The 23,507-nt window shown below is 49.4% G+C and overlaps 11 protein-coding genes across 11 annotated transcripts; 4 read left to right on the top strand and 7 right to left on the bottom strand.

The window, feature by feature from the left end:
* The first annotated feature begins 71 nt into the window (after positions 1-71).
* Positions 72-1,056, top strand: EDB91DRAFT_414765 (DUF1742-domain-containing protein). Its single transcript, XM_041327192.1, has 3 exons — positions 72-189; positions 253-335; positions 383-1,056. The coding sequence occupies exons 2-3, from the start codon at positions 306-308 to the stop codon at positions 884-886; spliced, it is 534 nt and encodes a 177-aa protein (XP_041183070.1). The 5' UTR covers positions 72-189; positions 253-305; the 3' UTR covers positions 887-1,056.
* Positions 967-2,991, bottom strand: EDB91DRAFT_1215109 (nucleoside transporter-domain-containing protein; the record flags this gene model as incomplete). The annotated part of the gene is made up of 6 exons (XM_041320810.1): positions 2,904-2,991; positions 2,703-2,840; positions 2,418-2,638; positions 2,214-2,353; positions 1,520-2,155; positions 967-1,464 (listed from the first exon to the last, which is right to left on the bottom strand). The coding sequence occupies exons 2-6, from the start codon at positions 2,801-2,803 to the stop codon at positions 967-969; spliced, it is 1,596 nt and encodes a 531-aa protein (XP_041183069.1). The 5' UTR covers positions 2,804-2,840; positions 2,904-2,991.
* EDB91DRAFT_1343122 (nucleoside transporter-domain-containing protein) lies at positions 2,992-5,309 on the bottom strand. Its single transcript, XM_041325773.1, has 6 exons — positions 5,149-5,309; positions 4,965-5,071; positions 4,686-4,904; positions 4,482-4,621; positions 3,789-4,424; positions 2,992-3,733 (listed from the first exon to the last, which is right to left on the bottom strand). Exons 2-6 carry the CDS (start codon positions 4,990-4,992, stop codon positions 3,236-3,238), a joined length of 1,521 nt encoding a protein of 506 aa, XP_041183068.1. The 5' UTR covers positions 4,993-5,071; positions 5,149-5,309; the 3' UTR covers positions 2,992-3,235.
* Positions 5,310-5,316: 7 nt separating this feature from the next.
* EDB91DRAFT_414611 (nucleoside transporter-domain-containing protein) lies at positions 5,317-7,140 on the bottom strand. Its single transcript, XM_041327188.1, has 4 exons — positions 6,807-7,140; positions 6,609-6,748; positions 5,934-6,554; positions 5,317-5,880 (listed from the first exon to the last, which is right to left on the bottom strand). Exons 1-4 carry the CDS (start codon positions 7,000-7,002, stop codon positions 5,386-5,388), a joined length of 1,452 nt encoding a protein of 483 aa, XP_041183067.1. The 5' UTR covers positions 7,003-7,140; the 3' UTR covers positions 5,317-5,385.
* An 89-nt stretch (positions 7,141-7,229) lies between these two features.
* On the bottom strand, positions 7,230-7,876 carry EDB91DRAFT_414650 (uncharacterized protein). Its single transcript, XM_041327190.1, has one exon. The coding sequence runs from the start codon at positions 7,747-7,749 to the stop codon at positions 7,279-7,281; it is 471 nt and encodes a 156-aa protein (XP_041183066.1). The 5' UTR covers positions 7,750-7,876; the 3' UTR covers positions 7,230-7,278.
* A 717-nt stretch (positions 7,877-8,593) lies between these two features.
* On the bottom strand, positions 8,594-11,458 carry EDB91DRAFT_414613 (apses-domain-containing protein). The gene is made up of 5 exons (XM_041327189.1): positions 11,298-11,458; positions 11,200-11,231; positions 10,975-11,144; positions 8,960-10,908; positions 8,594-8,904 (listed from the first exon to the last, which is right to left on the bottom strand). Exons 1-5 carry the CDS (start codon positions 11,319-11,321, stop codon positions 8,833-8,835), a joined length of 2,247 nt encoding a protein of 748 aa, XP_041183065.1. The 5' UTR covers positions 11,322-11,458; the 3' UTR covers positions 8,594-8,832.
* Positions 11,459-11,848: 390 nt separating this feature from the next.
* Positions 11,849-14,443, top strand: EDB91DRAFT_414390 (tyrosine protein phosphatase). The gene is made up of 5 exons (XM_041327187.1): positions 11,849-12,083; positions 12,137-12,407; positions 12,459-12,551; positions 12,599-13,213; positions 13,275-14,443. Exons 1-5 carry the CDS (start codon positions 12,043-12,045, stop codon positions 14,244-14,246), a joined length of 1,992 nt encoding a protein of 663 aa, XP_041183064.1. The 5' UTR covers positions 11,849-12,042; the 3' UTR covers positions 14,247-14,443.
* A 196-nt stretch (positions 14,444-14,639) lies between these two features.
* On the bottom strand, positions 14,640-15,869 carry EDB91DRAFT_1234137 (uroporphyrinogen decarboxylase; the record flags this gene model as incomplete). The annotated part of the gene is made up of 4 exons (XM_041321175.1): positions 14,640-14,908; positions 14,998-15,127; positions 15,199-15,701; positions 15,752-15,869. The coding sequence occupies 4 exons, from the start codon at positions 15,867-15,869 to the stop codon at positions 14,640-14,642; spliced, it is 1,020 nt and encodes a 339-aa protein (XP_041183063.1).
* Positions 15,870-16,076: 207 nt separating this feature from the next.
* On the top strand, positions 16,077-16,755 carry EDB91DRAFT_1044084 (uncharacterized protein; the record flags this gene model as incomplete). The annotated part of the gene is made up of 4 exons (XM_041313101.1): positions 16,077-16,111; positions 16,163-16,226; positions 16,278-16,402; positions 16,461-16,755. The coding sequence occupies 4 exons, from the start codon at positions 16,077-16,079 to the stop codon at positions 16,753-16,755; spliced, it is 519 nt and encodes a 172-aa protein (XP_041183062.1).
* A 637-nt stretch (positions 16,756-17,392) lies between these two features.
* Positions 17,393-18,669, top strand: EDB91DRAFT_1099604 (uncharacterized protein; the record flags this gene model as incomplete). Its single annotated transcript, XM_041317136.1, has 7 exons — positions 17,393-17,477; positions 17,531-17,623; positions 17,678-17,773; positions 17,823-17,927; positions 17,983-18,156; positions 18,197-18,445; positions 18,492-18,669. Coding segments are annotated over 7 exons (852 nt in total), but the record flags the coding sequence as incomplete, so codon positions are not given.
* Positions 18,670-19,705: 1,036 nt separating this feature from the next.
* On the bottom strand, positions 19,706-21,746 carry EDB91DRAFT_1242700 (cytochrome P450; the record flags this gene model as incomplete). The annotated part of the gene is made up of 9 exons (XM_041322222.1): positions 19,706-19,944; positions 20,009-20,019; positions 20,070-20,328; positions 20,384-20,573; positions 20,633-20,754; positions 20,793-20,921; positions 20,975-21,123; positions 21,171-21,495; positions 21,548-21,746. The coding sequence occupies 9 exons, from the start codon at positions 21,744-21,746 to the stop codon at positions 19,706-19,708; spliced, it is 1,623 nt and encodes a 540-aa protein (XP_041183060.1).
* Positions 21,747-23,507: the final 1,761 nt, after the last annotated feature.

Here is a 23,507-nt window from a genome sequence, read left to right as displayed (position 1 = left end):
GGGTCGTCGAGTACTGTCTCAGGTCGATAGCTTGCACATGACAGATAATTATACGAGTCCTTATCTGAATATTTCCAGCGTCAATAATCATGATCATCCTCCCAGCGTCGCGGTTATAATTCCGGTTCTCTTTTCCTTCCCGCGTCGATCTCTGGATGCTGTGAATCAACAAACCGAGATCTGATCACAGTTGAGTTCACAAACACCTGGTTCGTGCCTCTACCACGGTACTTACTGCCCTGCCCTATACAGCAACTAATCTTGGTCACTTTGCATAGTTCAGCAGCATCACCAGAACTGCAACCATGTCCTTCCCGAATCTTTACTACAAAAGAGTGTGTCACAGCGATTGATTCATGACCATTTATACCAAAGAAACTAGGCCACAGCGACCGCGAAAGCATGCTACATTTGCTATAAGCCAACGACTGTCGTGCTGGCCACGATAGATACCTCCGATTTCTTGTATACATGCACGATTCATCTCGCAGATCACGGATTCGCTACTCGCGTGCTCGAGCCCGAAAGCGAGAACAAGATCGGAGTCAGTCTTGAGGAAATTGCCAAGGTCCGGGAGGAATGGGAGAAGAAGCAGAAACAGAAGAAGGAGAAAGAGAAAGAGAAAGAGAAAGAGAAGGCGGATAAGGACAAAACAGCTGACGAAGATGAAAAGAAAGATGACGGCAAGTCGGACAAGTCACCAAAGGTGCCGGGATCATTGCCCACGTCAGGTTCTTCAACACCAAAGCCCACCCACGAGAAGTATGTATTACATCGTGACATATTTGCCCTGAGAGTCTCGGAGCACCGAAGACGGAGGCAAACCTCACAGGCCAAGGATCTAGCACCTCGTCTTCCAGGAGCCCCAAGTAGCAGTCTGTCATGACATGGATTGTCTAATATACTGTACGATTGTATACTTATAGAATTTCGTTCCGTGTATAGTTTGTGTTGGGGTATGTGTGCTCAATTCACGAAAGGGTTGCATTGGCAAACAATAGCTCTCACCCCGAAACTTCCAAAACTTCCGATTGCAACACCCACGATAAGACAGAAACCAGCCACAGTACTCGCAACGGGGACGTCTTCGCGACGTTTTCGTAATCGTGGATTGTGCTCTAGAGAGGAGGCGCCTAGCATGCAGAGGGTAGAGACGTATCCGTTTGACAGGCCCAAAGCGCCTACTAGGAGCATATAAACAATGTCTGAGCTGATCACGGGGGAGTCATGCGAAGGTCCCTGGACTGTATTGCACAAAAGGAAAATGGGGATGAACAAGGTGCGGACGATTGAGAACACCAGGATGCGTGCGGCGGACCACGTTATTACTCTGGGGAAAGAACAAATGTATCGTCCAAAGAAGTCGCCGAAGTTGAACATCAAGAAATGAATGGCAGAGAATAGCAATGGATGGGTATTGGGGTTGGTTGGCTGAATGGTAATTGTAATGACGGGGAAGACGGCCTTGAAGCAAACAGAAAATTAACTCCCGACCAGATATTGAGTTAGGTTGACGCACCAAAGTAACCACGTAGACATAGGCAACAGCAAATTCATAGATGATGTTGGCCTTGAACACACGTAATATTTGATTTCTTTCATCAAGGCTTGCTTGGGCTGTACTGCGAAATACGAGCCCCCCCATTTCATCGGCACTATCCAGGGCTCCATCAAGCTTGGCGTTTTGTTCCAAGATCCCGACAGTGTCAATGTAGACTGATAACCGCGCCATCCAGGCGTAGGCGATGAACGTGCTGATCATAAATATTGCGGATATTCCGAAGAATGCCCGCGCAGAATCTTCTTCTGCCTTTCCGTCTCCAACTCCATCATTTGATATGAACGTGGCAATCGCTTCCGATGTCGAACCCCACACGGACAAGGCGGATGTGGCCACCTGGACCACGCTCACAACCACACCTATGGCAGCCTGACCAGATATCACAGATTGCATGTAGGGAGCCCCGAAGAGCGAGGCTCCAGCGAAGGCGGCTGTGGAAAGATAGGAAACGAATATCGCCAACAAGATGGAACATAAGATTGCAAAGAAAAAGAAGGTTGATGGTTGATAGTGTACGAAGGTGCTGAGAAACAGGAGAACGATGACGAGTGTGGTTGATGCGGTAGACCAGACAACTCGTTGAGAGGGTGACGACTGGTGAAAAGAAGGTCAGTGTGATATGAACACCATAGTGAAATAACTAGATTCTAACCCGTTTCGAGGTCGCCGTGGCATGTGCAACTGCAAATATATTAAACACAGTGGAAATGGTGGTCATGTAGGAAGTAAACGTTTCGCGCAATGGCGATCCGACCAAGCGAGACAAGAAGAATGAGGTGGCGGTAATCAATGCTGGGAAACGAATTCTCTGTTTTGAGACCATAACGCAGACGGAGCAATAAGTATTGGCACACACCATTCCAAGGGAGGAGGGTCGCGCAGCCTAGCATAAAGTAAATCCACCATATTCGACTGTCGACAGTCTGATCGGTGATAGAGATGTCGCTTCCAAAATCATCAACAGCGAAGATCAAAATCGTTGTCGCGATCGTCTTCGCCTGGGGCTGGTGGGAGAGCATGATAAACAGTCCCCCGACTCTGTGGTCGAAATCTGTGGTGGTGACATGCTGCCAGGCACTATTGAAGGAGGAATTGGTTGGCTGGTTCAGTAGTAGTCGATGCAAGGTGGAGGGCTACAAACTCGTGGTGTGACTGTGAAACGAACGCATTGCAATACAGCTGGAAGAGTCTCGCTGGGCGGAAACAGAGCAAGCTTCGGAGCCGTGGGGCTTTCCATTCCATTGGCTCGCAGCCCCTCCTAGACCAACCATATGATCAACTTCAGGTAAGTATATCCAATGAGTATTAGTTATCAGGACATGTACAGGTTTGCGTTACGTACCATCAACGTATCATTAATATAATGTTTGAGCAGAAGGAGCAGAACAAGTCCCATTGTTCCGCCGCACAGGACACCAATCCATGAAAGGATATCCCAAAATTATAATTATATGAGTAAGTACATAAGTAGTCGATGGAGCGCTTGAAGCCTAGACGCGTGTGGATTTGGATTGCACTTGCAGATAACAGCCCCAACTTGAAACCTCGCAAATCCACCAACTGCTAATCCCACAATAAGACAGGAAGCTGCGACGGTCATGACATATATTGTCTGATATATTATACGATCGAGTTCCGTTCTGTGTATAGTGTGTGTTGGGGTGTATTGCGTGCTCAATTCACGAAAGGGTTGCATTGGCAAATAATAGCTCTCATCCCGAAACTTCCAAAACTCCCGATTGCAACACCCACGATAAGACAGAAACTAGTCACAGTACTTGCGATGGGGACGTCTTCGTGACGTTTTCGTAATCGTGGATTGTGCTCTAGAGAGGAGGCGCCTAGCATGCAGAGGGTAAAGATGTATCCGTTTGACAGGCCCAGAACGCCGAGCAGGAGCATATAGACAATGTCTGAGTTGATCATGGGCGAACCACGCGAAGGACCCTGAACTGTATTGCACAGAAGGAAAATGGGGATGAACAAGGTGCGGACGATCGAGAACGCCAGAATGCGTGTAGCAGACCAGATGATTAATCTGGGGAAAGAACAGATGTATCGTCCAAGAAAGTCGCCGAAGTTGTATGCCAAGAAATGAATGGCAGTGAATAGCAATGGATGGGTATTGGGGTTAGTTGGCTGAATGGTAATTGTAATGACGGGGAAGATGGCCTGGAAGCAAACAGAAAATTAACTCGCGAACGGATATTGAGTTAGATTAACGCACCAAAGTGATTACGAAGACATAGGCACCAGCAAATTCATAGATGATATTGGCCTTGAACACGCGTAGCATTTGATTTCTTTCTTCAACGTTTGATTTGTCTGTACTGCAAAAGACGAGCCCCCCTGCTTCATCGGCACTACCCAGGGCTCCATCAAGCTCGGCGTTTTGTTCCAAGATCCCGACAGTGTCAATGTAGACTGGCAACCGCGCCATCCAGGCGTAGGTCATGGACGTGCTGATCATAAACAATGCGGATATTCCGAAGAATGCACGTGCAGAACCTTCCTCTACCTTCCCGTCTCCGGCGCTATCATTCGATATGAACGCGGCAATCGCTTCCGGTGTCGAACCCCACACGGACAAGGCGGATGTAATCACCTGGACCACACTCACAACCACGCCTACGGCAGCATGCGCGGATATCACAGATTGTATGCAGGGAGCCCCGAAGAGCGAGGCTCCAGCGAAGGCGGCTGTGGAAAGATAGGAAACGAATGTCGACAAAAGGATGGAACATAAAATTGCAAAGAAAAAGAAGGTTGATGGTTGACAGTGTACGAAGGTGCTGAGAAACAGGATAACGATGACGAGTGTGGTTGATGCGATAGACCAGAAAACTCGTTGAGAAGGTGACGACTGGCAAAAAGAAGGTCAGGTGATGTGACCTCCGGATAAAAGCGGTTAGATTCTAACCCGTTTCGAGGTTGCCGTGGCATGTGCAACTGCAAATATATTGGACACAGTGGAAGTAGTGGTCATGTAGGAGGTAAACGTTGTGCGCAACGGCGATCCGACCAAGCGAGACAAGAAGAATGAGGTGGCGGTAATCAATACTGGGAAACAATTCTATGGTTTGAGACCCATAACGCAGACGGAGTAATAAGTATTGGCACGCACCATTCCAAGGGAGGAGTGTCGCACAGCCAAGCATAAAGTAAATCCACCGTATTCGACTGTCGACAGTCTGAACGGTGGTAGACATGTCGATTCCAAAATCATCGACATCGAATTCAAGTTCGCTGTCACGATCGTCGTCGACTGGGGCTGGTGGGAGAGCATGATAAACAGCCCCTGACTCTACAGTTAAAATCTGTGGTGGTGAGATGCTGCCAGGCCCTATTGACGTGGAAAATTGTTGGTTCAGTAGTAGTCGATTCGAGGTGGAGGACTACGAACTCGTGGTGTGACTATGAAGCGAACGCATCGCAATATAGCCGGAAGTGTCCCGCTCGGCGGAACCGCGAGGCTTTGCACTCCATTGGCTCCTCCCAGTGACTCCTAGACTAACCATATGATCAACTTCAGGTAAGTATATCCAACGAGTAGTAGCTATGAGGAGACACAGGTTTGCATTACGTACCATCAACGTACCATGAAAATAATATCTGAATAGAAGGAGCCATAATATGGAAGGAACGACTCCTTCCGTTATGGTCTGACTACATGTAGGGGAGACTAGGGAGGAACAGAGCAAGTCCCAACCTGGGCCTAACACATCAATGTTCCCAACAGGAGTCCAATCCATAGACGAATATCCCAAAATTAGAATATATTCCACGATATCGCAAGTACATAATAGACCGCGACAGCTTGGAGCCTAGGACGCGAACGGATTACAGTTGCAGATAACAGCCCTCACTCCAAAGCTCGCAAATCCACCAACCGCCAATCCCACAATAAGACAGAAAGCTGCGACGGTACTAGCAACGTCAACATCTTCCTGCCGGCCCCTCAGTCTTATGTTGTGTTCCAACGAGGGCGCGCCCAACATGCACAGAGTAGACACATAACCGTTCGACACGCCCAGAGCACACAGGAGAAGCATATAGACCAAGTCAGAGTTGATAAACGGGGTAACAGGGAATGAATGTTCCACGTTGCATAGAAGGAACACAGGGATAAACAGTGTCCGGAGGACAGCCAGAACCAAAATGCGTCGAGCCGACCAGATTATGAGTTTTGGGAAGGAGCACGAGTATCGTCCCAAAAGGTCACCAGAACTGAACACTAGAAAGTGCACAGCGCTAAACAGTAAAGGATGGGTATTTGGATTCGTCGGCTTGATGGTGACAGTGATGGCTGGGTAAACAGCCTACCGACTCGTGGTAAGCAGAATGACACTAGCAGCACTCTGAGGAGACATACCAAAGTTACAGCGAAAACATATCCCACAGCAAAATTATAAATCAAATTCGTCTGAAAAATACGAAGAATCTGGTTGTCTTCAACTGTGCTTGGCAGCGCAGCAGGTAGGAGAGCCTGCCGTTCATCAGCCTCGTCTGATACAACTCGGGCCTTGAGGTCGTCCTCGAGAGCACCCATGGTCTTCGTGTATACTTGCAATGACGCTAGCCACTTGTATGCAAGCAGTGTAGCAATCATATATAACGCGGAAATCCCAAAGAATATACGCGCAGATTTCTCCTCAGCTTTGCCATCAGAGTCGATGTCACTGGTGACAGGAGCCAGTGGAGTAGTTCCCCAAACTGAGATGGCGGAGCTGATGACTTGCACACCACTGACCGCAACGGCTACAGCAGCCTGGCCAGCCATCATCGATTGCATATAAGGAGCGCCAAAGAGCGCTGCTCCTGCAAATACCGAGTTCGACAGATACGACGCGCAGCCCGACAAGGAGAACGCGCTTATCATGATAAAGTAAAAGAATGGAGTTGAACTAGGGTGAAGGAATGTCGTCAAAAACAATATGCTGACGATCGCTGAGGTGAGCGCAGTGGACCAGAAGGCGCGCCTAGAAGGGGAAGACTGGAAGGGAAGTCAGTTACCGTGACAAAGTACCCTCATGCATGTGGTACCCACTTGTTTCGAGGTAACAATCGCATGTCCCAATGCAACCACGTTGCTGGCGGTAAACACACTAGATAAGTAAGAACTAAATGATTGTCTCAGTGGAGAACCCGACAGTCGCGACATGAAAAACGAGTTCGCATTAATCATTGCTGGCGGAAGATAAGTATTAGTTATTGACTGGCCTCCATCGCTGTCCCGGAAACATACCGTTCCATGATAGAAGAGTAGCGGCTCCAAGCATAAAGTATACCCAGCGTATACGAGCGTCTCCACGCATATCTTGCAGAAGTGGAGTCTCCATGCTTATCCGGTCATTGTCGTCTTGTCCGAGGACTTCTTGTGTGGAGATGCGGTGCACGCTGCCTCCCGCATCTGAACCTGTAGCAGACGCACGAATATTCATACCAGACGTTGGTTGCGCAGCTTGTGCCTATCAATGCAGCAGTGTCGACGGCAATGAAGATACGGTGGAAGCGAAAGGGATTGGCAATACAACATCAATATGTTCTATTCGCGAGGCTCAGGGCCCTGGGCAAATAGCCTGTGCCAACCGAAAGCAGGCAGGTCTCTCACGTCACTGATACAGTCCTAAGCGGGAAGGGATAACCAGAGCAGCAATTAACCAGCAGTCAATAACCAAGCGTGTACTCTATAGCTAGAAGCATCATCCGATACACAATCATGCCTCTTGTCTCCTCGCAGACTTGCCAGGAATAAACTGGTTTGGCGCATCCCGCAGGACCAACTGGTTGAGCTTCTCCTTCTGCTTCTCCGCCTTCCTTACCTTGCGCTTAGAATTCCTCTCCATCTTCGCAACGCGTTCCTTGGTCAACCACCTCCGCTTCTTCTCCGCCCTCCGCTCATTCTCCAACGTTTGCCGGTACTTGAAAGCAGCTTCTGCACGCGCATCCCGAATAGACCGACCATTGAGATTCCTGAGTTCTTGTGCAATGAACTTCTTGAAGAGCGTGCTCTTGCGGTTCATAGCAGCCTGCCAGCGTGCTTGCTTCTTGGCTCTGCTATGAGGATTGCTCAGCTCCTTTGTGACGTGTACCTCCATCGGTGCCGACGTGTCGAAAGGAACAGCGGTGGGATTGAACAACGTCCTGAGATACGCCTTCTCAGTGGCGCTGCTCTGCAGAGCAACCATGTTGGACAGAGAGAACACGGGAGGTTTGTACGTTATTTCCCGAACCGTCTCGGGTGTTGTGTCCAATAATGGATTGGCTATATCACCCTGAAGTCAGAAATCAAACAGAATTAGAGGAAGAGTGTCTGACGTTCTTGGTGGTCTCTCTCTTCTTGTTGAGGCCACGGTAGTTCAACGGTTTTTCTGTTCGGGGTCGGCGGATCAGTAGCCAGCACCAGACGCTTCCAGTCCCAACGGTAGAGAATAGGATCCCAATGAGCATCTCGCACACCAACGCGTCTCGCAAACACACTGGGGAATGTACAGTCAAATGCAAGGTTGATACCCAGAGGTGTAACACTTACGAGATCGCCTCGGGCTGCTTATCGACTGCAGTAGCCTTTCCCACTTGCTCACCAATGTAGAGCTTACATCTCGAGTAGTGCACACTGCGGTTGACCGGAGTCTTGTATGGCTTTCCCTCGTGCTGCAAAACCAGTCAGCACTGAAGAACACTAGTATGGTATAACCACGCACGAGGTTGGCACCCTTCAAATACACGCGGTTGGTGAACTTATTTATACTGAGAACCTCATGAATGGTCTTGCGCGTGTCCCCACGTATGCAAATTTGATCACCGGGAACGACGTTCCAGAATTTTATGCGGTCTTTGACCCGTACGGCCTTGGTGATGGGGTCGAACCATGTCTGTCTATTTTGGAAGTGTCTTGGGACGGGGAAGAAGGTGTCGGAAATCTCTCGTCCAAGGAGAGACAGTGGTAGCTCGCTGAACCTGTATACGGGTAAGTGACATCGAGTCTAAGACTGTCCAGCGCGTTCAAATTAACTCAGAAGAAAAGTAGCAGCTGACTAAGCAACTTTACGAAAACACTCATGCTCCTGAGGCACGCACTTCAGCCCAAAACCAGCTACTTACGAACTACAGTTCGAAAGGACTCCCGCATACTCAATAATAATGTTTCCGGACAATGGTGCGAGTCGACGATTGGGGTTTCGCATTGAAGTCGAGATCTAGCAGTAAAGACTCGGTATGATTACAAGAGAAGAGTAGATAAATTACCAGCGCCTCAACAAACCTTGACATTAGCCCATAGGCCCAGCTTTGGACCCGCTCCATGCTGTAGATGACGCGCTGGGTTCCTCAGATTCTAGCGTCTGCAGCAGAAAGAAAAATGAGACACGCAGCCAGCGATTGAAGAAATGCAATCACCTCGAGCAACATCCCAATCACGTTGTCCACCTCCGATGGCAGCACCCCGCCGCACCCCGCCCCAATTAGTCTTCTATACTCAGCCATTCGTCCCCCAGTGCCCGCCTCTGCTTGGAATGACGCCAACTCGTCAAACATATCCTTCCTCCGTTTCCTGTGCTGTCCAATCTCATCTCGTAAGGCATCGCAGGCGACTCGCAGTGCGTCCGGATCCGTAGGCACATCAGCATATAATGCCAACAGGTCCGAAATGTCCTCCTCCTGGGGTAACGCCTTCCGCTTCCCTTTCCCCTTATCTTTCCCAGGTTCTGCAACCTCCTCGATGTCGTCGTCTGTCCGGTAAGGCACCGTCGCTGCTGTAATCCTCAACTCTCCATCAGCAGCGTCCCGTATCGACACCTCGCGATTCTCCTCGTCCTTCACCCATTTCTCCCAGCCCAAACGATACCGCCTTCCCATCTTGTCAAGCAACTGTCCTTCCAATTCCCCAAGCAAACCCTTAGCGAGCTGTAGCCCCTCGGCTTGCGTTTTGAGCTGGTTCACGGCACGGTGGCTTTCCAGGATTTCTTGCTGAATGTTCTGCAAGAGTGCGTGCGCTTGCGTCATGTCGCGCTCCTTTTCATGCAGCTCACGGTCGAATGACGAGGCGAGACTATCGAGCATGCTTGTGATGTCATTGACACAACGCGTGCTGGCCTTCTGCCCCGCAACAGAGTGGTGGAGCGGAGGCTTGTCACCATTCATAGGGTATGACAGCATCATTGCATTGGAAGTCGTGGGACCGAGAGTTGCTTGGGCATTGCGGAAGGACATCGCTGAGAGGCGTGACGTTGGGCCCGGAGACGAACGGAAACGTTCATCCTCGAGGATGTAGTCCTCTGTGCTCTTGCCATCGTTGTTGATGATCTTTGGATTAGCGCCATGGTCAATGAGAAGTTTCACGAGACGCTTGCTCCGGCATCGGGCAGCCATTGTCAATGCAGTTTCACCGTCTTCGTCTTGAAAATTGATGACATCCGCGAGTTCTTTTGGGTAGTCAGCTAGGCGATTGAGCACTGTTTCCATATAGTACCGCGCAGCATGCGTCTTCCCCTTTGACATTGCGACGTCAACGATGTGATGAAACACGGTCCGATTGTAATTGTCGATGTTGAGTGTAGAGCGGTGAAGGAGTTCGTACAGCTCAGGGAATTTCCGCACATCATAGTTGTTTGCAAACATAACGCTGCGCATAAGTGCAGTCTGACCTGCTTTGTTCACCTTGAATATTTCTGCGCCAGCTGTTATCAACAACTTGACGATACGTAGGCGGCCCATTGCTGAAGCCCAGTGCAACGCGGTATGCCCATCCTCGTCAATGGCGGTATTCGGGTCAAAATCAGGCGGTGGAGAAATAAGAACCTGGGGGATCTGATTCGAGTCAGAAATGAAGTACTCGAGGATCTGGTCTGCGTATGCGCGTGGGTCGGTAGTTCCGTTAGGCTGCGTGGGTTCCTCATCTGAACCTTCGTCATCATAACGCTCATCAATTTGGCGCCGTGGTGGTTTCCGTCGAGAATTCCCGCTGCGGCGGTCTCCAGCAACATCCAATTTGTTACCGATGGGTGACGGAGTGCGAGAGCTTGAGGACCCACGGGAAGGCGAGGAGGTCATGGATCCATCCTCGGATGCATGGTCGGATAATATTTCGTGATCGGATTCGACTTCAGGTTCTACATTACGACGCGAGCGGGCAGCAGCGAGGGCAGCTCCTGCTTCTGCGACAGCAGCAGCAGCGGCAGCGGCACGACGCGCGGCGGGACGAGCCGCTGTACTTGTAGAAACGAGGTGTTTAGGAGCAAGAGGTGGACTCTTGGCTGCGGGCTGAAAATCAATGATTGGGCGGAGAGCAGGTTCACAGTTATACTGCTTCGCCAAAGCGAGACCTCGTTCAAGAGGTATCCATGTTCCTAGGGTGGGTAAGGTTGAGGCGTGTTCTTCAAGTGATCGCAAAAAGGAGCCGCGAAGATTCTCACCTTGGTACTTTCCATACCCTCCCTGAACCTTTTCATGCTCGCCTTTCTGTACCTCTCTCTCAAGAACGCGGGTTCGTTGAGGTTTATCGAAGCCTGCGACTTTCAGGATCTGGGTCGCGTTGAGCCACGAATCGGCTCGCCGGCGCATGACAGCAACTCCCTTGCACATCCTGGGCGCGTAGTAATAAATGAAGTTCCGTCCTGGATATGGAATGCACGACTCACATCTCAAACACGGGAATTCCACTGTAAGTTGCCTAGGATAACGGAGCATAGAGGTGATGTCAGTGCGGAGCGGTTAGCGGGTGGAAATGGGGCGTTACCTTGAAAATCTGACCCTCAGGCATGATGAAGACAGGTGAACGCGTTTATGCGTGATTCCTGCGGATTACTAGCTTGTAAACGATTTTGGTGGTGCACTCCCAGGCGAGCTGGTGCTGACGGGCGTCGCGATTACACGTGTTTCAACAAGAACAAACAACGCGAATAGATGTCACAGTCCGACTCAGTCGACGTACTACGATACTATAGAGAAATCATCCAGTCTGAAATGCTACCAGACGGCTTTACAATGTTAAAAGGTTTAACCGTCTTACAGTCGCTGCCTCGCCAATCCAACATGGGATCTACTCGTGTTCTTCGCGATGTCTATCTCGATTCAGATTAATATTATACCCGTAACCCCTTGGCTTCTCTACAATTGAAATTAGAATGGCGCCCAATATTAATGTATCCCATGTTGTTTTGTGGGTTGCCTCGTTTCAGACGCACCGTTCTCGCCAAGTCCTTGATCGTACCCCATCTACCGTCGAGGCTCGTCTGCGGCAAGTGATGGTGCATGATTTAATAGCACTTAGTTTAAATATCTGCTGCTACTGCGTTAGTCTGGAATTCAACAAAGGAATTGTGACGCGACGGTCACGGGACTTGTTTCCTTTTGTAAGGTGGTTCTTTCCTCGAGGCTTGATAGCGGCAATTGTTCCTGCCCTCACAAACCGCGTCTTTCTCTTTAACCACCACGAGGCTCTCTACCGTTCTAGTCAACGTTTACAACAGTGAGCTCGTTTAATGGCTCCATCCTGCGCACCACTCTGCTATTTTGGAGATAGGTATGTCCGTTCACGGCCCGTCATGTCCAATTTTCTGTATCTCCTCTTGTTAGACTCTACTTTACCACTTTCCCCCACCCCGCGCCATCTCCCCAATCACTTAACAGTACCGCATCAAACCCACCCAATGCTCCAAAGATTCGCCCTCAACCCCATATGGGTGGACCACTCGGTCCTTCAGTCACCACCCCAGACGATGACGCAGTTTACTACTACTTTACTGTCGACGACCAACTACTCTACACCTCATTCTATCAGGACTGGGGCCCACTTAACCTCGCAATGGTCTACAAGGCCTGCTTATTAATTCACGGACTTTTGAAGGTACGCGTCCAATACCCGTCGATCGTGTGCACACGATCATGATCGCCACAGGATGATGATCTCAGCTCCCACCGACTCGTTCTCTATTCTTCCGACGATCCACGTCGCAAAGCCAATGCAGCCCTGTTGATGGCCCTGTACATGGTATGACTCACTATCTCCCAACATCCTCTGTATTCACCCCTTCTCAGTTGATTGTACATAATTACACCCCATGGCGCTGTTTTCAACCAATAAGCGAACTAGAGTTCATGTCTTTCAGAGACGCCGGTCGTGGTCCTTCTACATTCAACCTTAGCATTCACGACTGTTTGTGGGGTTTCTGGAAAGGAATTCAAAACCGCCTTATCGACTTGGATGTGTTCGACCTCCAAGACTACGAGTTCTATGAGAAGGTCGAGAATGGTGACTGGAACTGGATAACACCCAACTTCATCGCATTTGCATCGCCTAGAGATTATGCGTGGACCAAACAGAAGAATGATATCGAGACTGCTACAGCAGCAGCCCCTGCATCTCCTGTGCGACCCGGTGTACCTTCACCAAAATCACCTCGCAAACTCGCCCTACAACGTAAACTTAATTCCGCTTTCTGCAATTGCCTCGAATATTTCGAGAAGAATAAAGTCGACCTCGTCGTGCGTCTCAATGCAGAGCTCTACGATAAACAACTATTTTTGGATCGCGGCATCAATCACCTCGATCTGTGCTTCGAAGACGGGTCAAACCCGTCAGACGAAATCGTCCGCACTTTCATTGATGTGGCAGACGCCGTGATTGAGGGCGGTGGAGTCGTTGCCGTACACGTGGGTTCTTTTAATGCGTTATCATTTTCGTATTGATCTGACACGTTCATGTGATGCACAGTGCAAAGCGGGGCTTGGGCGCACTGGAACCCTCATTGGGGCATATCTTATCTGGAAGTATGGCTTTACAGCATCAGAGGCGATTGCGTTCATGCGCATCGTCAGGCCAGGCTGTGTTGTTGGTCCACAGCAACATTACATGCTCCAGATGCAGCTCCAATGGGCCAAGTGGGCTGCTGCAGATGAGATACGGCGCTTGCAAGCGGCTGCGGCCGCAGCCGCAGCCACCGCACATGTCGTGACTCCTGCTACACCTCCTGCAGAACAGGACGAAATCATGCATGAAACCAGATCAACAACGCCACCCGCCGCAGCACCTGCACCTCTACCACCTGTTACCCCCGGTCGTGCTGTCGTAGCTGCAAGGACTCGCGAGACGCCACCGCCAGGACAGCCGCGCAAGACGCCTATGGCAAAACGAGTCGCTATTGAGTCAGATGATGAAGAAGAAGATGTGGAGATAGATGATACCCTCCCAGCTCTTGGTGCAGCACCACCCGTTACCCGGCCTCGTGCTAGAACAACAACTCGACTCTCGGGCGCAAGAGGTACGGCGTCCGAACAGCGCCCCACACGAGTGCTACGGTCATCCGTGGCAAGCGTACACCAGAAGACTACTGCCGTCAGGAGCAGTCGAGCGGCAGCTCCAGCTCCCAACAAGATACCGCGATTGGCTGGAGGTACATCGGCACGGAGTACTGCGGCCGCTGCTGCGAGAGGGCCTGGTGCCCCATCGGCGCGCCGTGTACCCCAACCCCCTTCGCCTACCCCTTCGCGGTTACCGACACTCGCAAAGAAACAGAATCCTTCGCTGGCAGAACTACCGAATACACGGTCAAGCAAACCTGATACCTGGATGAAGGCAGGAGCCTCTGCCATCGTCATGCCTCCCTCGAAGTCGACACAACGCCCTGGTCCACGACCTGTTAGACGGAGAAGAAGCAGCTTTAGCGCTGCGGACGTCGTTGCATAGACACCATACCAATGGATCTGTCGCAAACTTATTCCTGCTTTTTTTGCGTTCATGTTCAGTCAGCTCTCGCGCTTTCCATCATCGACAATAGTCATCAAATCATCTTCATTCATTCTCTGTATTTAATGGCGAATCTTCTTTCTGGCGCTGTATAGGCTCAGTATCTTCGATATCTGCATGATGTCTCACTGTTCACATTACCATCCATTCATCGAGCATTCATTCGTGTAGCGTTGGTCTCATTTACCTTTCCGTGCCACTTGTCTTATCACAAGGCACTATGGAATGATATGCGAGAGCCGGTTCTCGTCGTCCACGACATACCTACCTGTTAGCAACGTGAAACGAAACTTCTATTGGTACAATTAAAACTTCTTTCGTCCCTCTCGCACGTCATGACACTGCTGAGTATTTGTGAACGCACTCCAAGAAGAACTTCATGTCTTCTGGATCAACGCCTGGTGTGATGCCGTGACCCAAATTCGCAATCCATGCTTTGCATGCACCACCCCTAGCATCTTGGAATGCCTTGCACATCCTCTTCACCTCGCGTTCTATGGCTTCTTTACCGCCGTAGAGCACCACGGGGTCGAGGTTGCCTTGCATAGTGATGGTTCTCCCGTCGATGATCCCATCAGTGAGCCTGGCAACATCCCGAGGGTCTTGCGTCCAGTCGAGACCGATGGTGTCGTATCCGGCGGTTGCAGCGAGGGATGGGGGATGCGCCTTTTGCAAACAGGGTGAGAGGGACGACAGGGAGTTGTCGCGCCCTCAAACCCTCGCGAACCTTCGTCCGCGATACGCTTGAGATAAGGTAGAGCGAACTTCGAAAAGTCGTATGGAGACAGATCTCCAGCATTCGAATCGAATATCTGCAGAAGCTGTTGGCAGCCATAGTGTTTATGTGATTCTCTCACTATCCCGATGCACAATAAGACAGACACGGACGAACCTGTGCGCCGGCGTTCACTTGACCGATAAGATATCTCACACAGACGTCTGTGATGCGCTCCAAGAGCTGCTTTGAAGCTTCTGGATATTTAAAGAGCCATGTCTTCGATTTCTGACGTGTTTGACTTCCGCCGCCCTCGATCATGTACATCATAAGTGTCCACGGCGCCCCGCTAAAGCCGATGAGGGGAACCTGCCCCGCAAGGGTCTTCCGCGTGAGGGTGAGCGCCTCGAACACATAACCGAGCTCTTTCTCCACATCTACCTCGCGGGGCAGCTTCTCCATGTCCTCGGGCGTGTTCAAGGGGTTGGGGAAGTGCGGACCTGGGTTCATGATCACTTCCATACCCATAGCTTGCGGCACGACAAGGATGTCGGAGAAGATGATGGCCGCGTCGAGCAAGCCGGCGTACCGCCGGATAGGCTGCATGGTGATCTCGGTCGCGAGATCGGGCGTGCGGCATACCTCGAAGAACTCGTGGTTTTCACGGATTTTTCGGAACTCTGATGCAGGTTAGGGATGATCAAATGGAGAGGGTATCTGGATGGCGCACCTGGTAGATATCTCCCTGCTTGGCGCATGACCCATACGGGTGCGCGATCTGTCTGCTCACCGCGAGCTGCGCGGAGGAGCAGGTCGTTCGTTAGAGGTGGAAACTGGGCCTGGGCCATTCTAAAGGTCAGGATAAAAATTTACTTTTGTACAGCGAACGTGGTTCGTGATGAAAATGAAGAGACCAATTGCGAGCAGGCGCAAGTAGTTTCATGATCGTGATCTGCTTATGGCCGAATCGGGGTCTTTACATTTTAATCATTAAAATTCATTCTCACCTTGACTTGTCATCGCGTTATCTCTCAGCGCTATGCGCCCTTTGTATTATGACTATCACCAATCCAGCACAATTAATAGACGAGTGAGACCTTCCCTGTATACACTAGTGTAATACTCAAGAATTACGCTACAGGTTCAAAAAATCAGGCGAATTTGACCGTCTGCGACGTGAGCTCCTGTCACATTTCCAACGCAGTGTGCGTTGTCATCAAATGCATACGTGGCACGGCCGCTAACCCGGGCTACAGGACCGCACCGAGGCCTTCAAATCTCGTGTTGATGATATAGCCCGACAACGGCTGTCTTCTGACCCGAAATTGATTTCTATGCCCAATGACGCTATTCAGCGTGAACTGCTAGGGGAAATCGACCGGTTCGCTTGCTTATTATGGCTTGGATGGGGCTGACTCTGGGCCCACTTTTCTTCCCAGCTATCCCATTGTTGAGCGAGCGGTGGCTGATGCTCCTTTCCTATCTGACCCGGCATTCATTGCTGGCATACGTGCTTCACTGGAACGCACCATGTCGGCAGGCAGAGGTGAAAAGAGCCATGCCACACCAAGTGAGCATTTATACGTATACTTTGATGGTTTCTTTCAGCTCTTGACTGGGACGCTAGGCCAATTGACGCCGAATGTGCATCCAAATGATTCGGGCAATCCAGACCCAGCTGTTTCACAGTCCAATGGTACTCTGGTACCTTCTCCGGAGGCGCAGAAAGAGTAACTTTTAATCATTGCAAGCCCTGGGTTCTTTCTACATATAAGATTCGATTACTATGCCCTCTGCGCAAGGTAATGTGCTCACACGGCCAATCGGAGGCGGTTCATATATCCCACCTTGACTTAATTTATTGATTATGTGTGTCACACTTTATATATGTACTTACATCCCACCCAGAATGATGAAGAGACATGAATGGTCGCTTCCGAGGGCCCGATTTTGCGGACACGACAATGTATCTTGAAAATGGCGTGGCCGACCCGCCTGTACAGATAGCATGGGTACATATGCAGCAACGGTGGTGATGCTGGAACACTCCCATAACATAAGCTGCTCCACCATTACTGTGGTTTCACGACTTTCTGATTCGCACTTCCGCCCTTTGTCTCTGACGATAGCAGCGTGGCACAGGTCTACAAAGAGGCGAGTTGAACGGGCAGTCGTCTATGCGCACATGTTATTCAGCACGGGACCCAACAGATCATCTTATCCGTCGCCCGTCGAAGCCCTTCTTGCAGTATAAAATGCGAGCGCTACAGAACACCAGCCTACTAGTCTTAGCTTTTTTCCCCCTGATTCCCTTCGCGCACGTTCTCCCTACTCCCTCCAACCGCCCCCCACTGTGACCGTGCTGTCCAAGTCCTTCACTCTTTTTGCTGCCTTCACGGCTTTTGCTCCTGCATTTGCAGCCCCCATCGCTGCTAACGGCGTCGCCGCTGATGCCAGTAAGTTCCTTCCCCTCGATGTGTTCCGTGTTTTCATTATGTTTTCATATTAGATGTCACCAATGTCGGCAATAACCCCAAGGCCAATGTACTGACTCAACGTGGTGATGTTGATTATGGATGCACCCATGTTGAAGTCATTGCAAGTAAGTGTATATCTCTTAGAGGTCGAGACACGCAACCTTACCGGGATTTAACAGTCGTGGACAACGTACTTAACAATGGTACAATTAACATCTTGACTCAAAATACCGAGTCCAAGCGCGACGGTTGCGATGTTGCTGCGGTCACCCTTGGTAGGTATCTTCTGTCACTTGTTGATGCAATTGTTGATCGCCTTCTCAGAGGTCCAGAAGGTCTTGGACAATCTTACCATCAACATTCTCACTCAGTCCAAGCGTGGCGATTCAGATGACCTTGACGGCTGTACACTTGCTGATATTGAAGCAAGTATGTCATCTTCCCAATTGCATATATATCCTGTCTGATTATCATTGTTATTCAGCCGTCACTGATGTTGCCAACAACTTGAACATTTCCATATTGAAGCAGACCAAGCGTGATGAGTGTAACCTTGTCAAGCTTACCGCGTTGGTGACCGACATCCTCAAAAACCTCAACGTCAATGTCTTGACGCAGTCGAAGCGTGGCTCGGACACTCTTGTCGATATTCTTGTCGGTATGTCGTGTACTTTTTCTGTCGCTGATTGACCGTGTAGATGTTGAGGACATTGCCGATAACCTTGACGTTGACGTGCTAGACCAGCACAAGCGCGACATAGTTGCTAAAGTCGAAGAATATATCCAAGATCTCATCGACAACGACGATGTCGATGTTCTCGACCAACACAAGCGCGATGATACCAAGACGGTCGCTGAGGTTATTGTATATATCAAGGATCTCATCAACGACGGCAATGTTGACGTGCTCGATCAACACAAGCGTGATGATGTGAACGTTAAAGCTGGTAAGTATCATCACTCACAATCTGAGCGCTTTACAAATGTTTTTAGTTGTCACCAATGCTGTCGACAACCTCAAGCTCAAAGTCGCCTCCCAATAAATGGGTGAAGTACTCTAAAGGCAACATCTCATACCCCGCGTCGTGCACATACCCTGCCAATCGTTTATAACTGTCACTCGTTCAACCACGTATTTCATAGCCGCATAACGCATTTTCCTTGACATCTCCATCGCGTGATGAAATGATTGCGAGTGTCGTTTCTTTCATGAACTGCAAGTGTAATGGTATTGTTTCCATACCATGTGTACCCATATGGCGGCTATCTTGACTTACCTGGATCTTGTGTTCTTTGAGCATTTGAGAGTTTGCGTTGTGTACCGTTGAAGGTCATGGCCACTTGAGGTCGTAGTTCTTGAGAGCCCCACGCCAACTAGACGTCATGGATATTATGAATCGCTCTACCTATCAGAACAACCAGAATCAAATGTCACTGAGGCTGTCATCAATTATCATTGGAACATTATTGATACCGGGTCTTTCTCAATTGTTGGAGCCGCTCTGTCAGGAGTACAATTAAATAAGATTATATATAAGGGTCGGAACGTTACTTTGAAACCTCGGATCTACCAAGCCATCCATTTTCCAAAACGTTTTTTTCGGCTCCAAAGCATAACGAGCAGCATTTTGAATACCAACGACGCCGTGAAATGAGCATGCAGACGCCATGGTGGTAAAAGCAGAGGAATACAGTTAGGAGAGAAACGTGCGATCGCATGTGGAGCTCGGTGGTGTGCAATTGTAAAAGGAGGAGTAGAGACATGGAGATGAGCGAACCGCCCACGCAAATAGGAGACTGCCGAGCGCACAGCGATAGCGAGCGCTCAAGCAAATCGGACAGCATGTAGAGCTCAGGTGGAGCAGACAGGAGAGTCACGCGAATTGGTTCCGCGGGATCAAACGTTTCGTCCTTACATATGTTAGATATATATATACCCGTTATGCTGAACGCTGAGCGCCGCGTGAACGATTGATCCTTCATGCACTTCAGTAATTATATCTTTCAGTTCAATTGCAGTGTCACGTATATTGACCTTGACCGAAAATCAATGAACTCGACGTGTTCAGAACGAACCCTAGGCTATGATTAATATGATTTCCAAGACTTGTAATACATAGTACAACAGCGTAACTGTAATTTCACTCGAGATGGGAAACCTAGATGATTCGTCACTTACTAGTAGTTAGCATCCTGCTGAATAAGCATCAAGGGCTTTTGCAGAGCGAGCCTTGATAGAGCACTTGAAGGGCTTGGGATGGCTGGAATGTGTATGTCAAGACAAGCACACCAGGCCCAATGAGATACGCAACATGCCTGATTGCACCTGATGAGGGGTCAATTTCAGGGGTGATCTCAACACCATTCTCGACGACCTTGGAAATATCAAACACAGCGAGTGACATCGCGGTGGATATCCAGACGGACGCATCAGCGAGGTGGAGACCTGCAAAAGAAAGCGACATCAGAAACTGTCTTTTTCATCAGTGCCTTCTGTGAGTCGGACTAACCTGGGCAGATACTGCAGAGCAGAAAGTTAGCATATAACTCAAATAGGAACTCCATACTGACCGTCTACCAAAGCCAAAGCAGATCGTGCGAGGGTCAGTCTCAAGCCCCTCTCCATCCTGCGCTAAGAAGCGTTCAGGGTTGAATTGCGAGGGGTTAGCATAAGTCCGTGGGTCATTGAGCATGAACCTGTCATCAAATTCTGTTGGATATCGAGTACCGAAATGCGAATGTACGGACCAAATATTAGCTAGTATCATGGAGCCTTTTGGAATGTAGTACCCGTTATGGATGTCGTCCTCAGTGACACGATGTGGAATGCCTGTCATTGAGATGCCGCTCGGCAAGTAAGGAATCCGGTTAAGAGATACACATACCGGTAGGGCCGACAATATTCCAGCGTAGGAGTTCTTTCACAAGCGCCTCAGTATAGGGGAGGGAGTCGCGGTCAGCGAATGAGGGAAGACGATCATGGCCAACGACGGCATCTATTTCAGCCTGAGCCTTCTTCTGCACATCAGGGAAAAGAGTCATAGCTAGGAAAAGCGAATATATTGTTGAAACAGTCTGAAGAATCAGGAGTTAGTCTCGAAACATGATAGTCTAAATTATGTAGAGTGACCAACCGTGTCGGCACCACCAGAGTACATAGATACAGCAGACCATTTCACGACGTGTTCTTCTTCCGCAGACAAAGCACGACTCTCCAAAAGATCGAGGCGAAAGACTTGGGGGCGATGCCAGCGGCCTGTAAAATTCAACTTCAACTCACAATCACAAACACACGAATATTAGCTACTATCTGATCCTTCACAAACTTGTATGGTGCAGAAACCAACTCTTCGAGGGTCTCAAACGATTCACGGGCTATGCGCTTGAATCCAGCACCGGGGAACCACTCCGGGACCTTGGTTACTAAAAAAATAGTCAGGCCATTGGAAGCACATATCAGAATGCTATTGCCCTACAGGACGGGATGACATCAACCATGAAGGCACCGGGAGCAATGGCCCGCGAGAATTGGTCCATAGCGCGATCTGCAAGGTCGACGAAAGGGTCGTTGTTCTCTTTCACGTCATATCCATACGATATCCGCAGAATGATAACACCAGCGGCGCTATAAAAATTCAACATCAGGTTAATATGATGATCAACAACACATACTGTCGAACGTGTGCCTGTAGTTGGTCGGGACTCGCAAGCACACGCTTCAGGAATCGGTGGGTCTCGATCTCTTCGATCGGGTGGTAGGTATTCAATGCAGCGCGGCTGCCGATGACGCGATGGAAGTTCTTGCGGTATTCGCGTAAACGGTCACCGTAAGGGAGAAGACCCATAGCGTGCTTCCAGCCACACAGTTCGCCACACATAGGTAGAACAGGGCGGTCAGAGTAAACAGAACTCTTCCCATCCAACATTTCCATCGCAACCCTGACAGAATTCAGCACAATGATGTGCTGACCCAAAACTTCGATGTGCGAGATATCACCTGCACGCATGTAGTTGAAATGCATGAATTTGGAGAAACAGGAGGCACTCACCATACTTCTTGCCCCACTCAGCGAAAGTGAGCCAGTGCTTGATGTGAGGTGTGTCTGAAATGTTCCCAACGAGAGGCCACCCCGGGGGACCAGGTGGATATGGTGCAGGATTCTTCTTGGTGAATGCCTGCTTTACTAGATACACCCCGACACCAGCAAGGCACATGTCCAGCCAGGTTACCTTGGTAAGTATCAACATGGTCTACTTGCAGACAAGGAAGGAAAGATGACGTGAGTTGTATCGTCAGCAGTCCAGAGTCACTTCACTAGTAAATAGCCATTTCATTTTGTTCTTGGTCCCGTGACTGGTTACCTCTTGATCGCTGAAGCGAACAGGGAAACGCCTGCAGAGCTTTCGAGCGCCTAAGATCGTTGGCCGAGTTGCCTGCTGCGGAATCGCTGCACAGTGACTCTGGCAGCCACCGTTAGCACAACTTGTGCTGTACTCGGAAGCCACCATTGTACGAGTACGGAGTTGACACATCGGACGCACAGGTGACGGTAGCGGCGGGCATCGGTTGGTAATTATCCTGTCTTCTTTAATCTTCCTTCTTCTATAGGTCTGGGGCTATATGATCTTGGCTACCGAGGCAGACCACATCGACATCGCTGCGCGAAGTGCAACCTCACGTGACGTAAAGTCAACGAAAACAATATTACAGTCATTCACCGGCCAATGGCACACTACATGAAATTTTGATTGTCACAGCACAATACTTCAATATATTTTCTTAGTTTTATTTTCCCCCATAGCAGTACATATATATAAACAGTCCACCACATAATTTTCAAGAAAAATTATGCGGCCTTGTGAGCTCAGTGCTGCAAATAATGATGGGGTTTGTTTGGGGCCGAAAACCGGCCAATGATACACATTAGGAAACCCCACCCTGGGGTTACCAAATATGTCTCGGTAGCCTTAACATAACATTGCCAGAACATTTTGTTTTGTCTGCAGCACATCCAAAACTCACTCTGACGAGTTGAAAATATACAATGGATTGGAAAAAATGTTCTACTCGATATTTGTGTCATTATATTTATTTTAAATAGCCAATTTTTACTGTGATATGCTTATCAAAATGTGGATGAACCAAAATATGTGCTTCATGACATAAAACGTGTAAAATAAAAACATAACCAGCACTCAAAATCGCTGGACATAAGAGTATCGACGTCACTGAATAATATAGAGACAAGTTTGTGGCCAGGAGGTTGCAATTTAGAGTGTGGAGAGCAAGTGTTTCATTGGCCAGTGGTTCACGTTGAACGGGCAGTCGTCTATGCACACAGGTTATTCAGCACGGGACCCAACAGATCATCTTATCCGTCGCCCGTCGCGCGCTCGAACTGGTCGCAAGGAGCGAGTGCACAGTGCACGTGTCTAGTAAACACACCTACGCTTAGCATGGGTTGTGATGGATTACGGGATTATCGAAGAATTCTGTGTCAACAAAGTTCCATTGATGTTCATAACAAGTTGACAACAAAGTGGCGGTAGAAGTTGAACCTGCAGCACGCCTCTGCCTGCCGACTTCGCTCGGGACATTATTTGCAACGAAGAAGAGTACGAGTGTTATATTCCATCAAAGTTTGTCAGAGACTTCCTTTCAACACCGAGGAAGATCTTTGCTAAACTTTGGCTGACTCGGTCAGAAGAATGACATCCGGTGATCGTACGTAGTCGGTGATTTGGTCGACTTCATTCTCATGGTAACACAGGTATTTCCGACACACGGGCACAAATTATTCGCAAGTCTTCCCCAGTAGGGCATTTTTGCCGACTGTCGCGTAGATCCCGCAACTGGCCACCTTATCATCGTGCGCTCTCTGTTTCTCGCAGCTTCCTTCAGTTATCTCCACGAATTTACGAGACGAGCTCTTGGTGGTCATAAGTAGGAACACTAGAAAGGTACTTGCTGCCACGGGCCACGTCAAAGTGATGTCGCGCTTCCTCCCT

The sequence above is a fragment of the Suillus paluster genome (assembly GCF_016628075.1).
Source record: "Suillus paluster strain FC165 chromosome Unknown EDB91scaffold_3, whole genome shotgun sequence".
NCBI lineage: Eukaryota > Fungi > Basidiomycota > Agaricomycetes > Boletales > Suillaceae > Suillus > Suillus paluster.
This window is presented reverse-complemented; position numbering and strand designations above follow the sequence as displayed.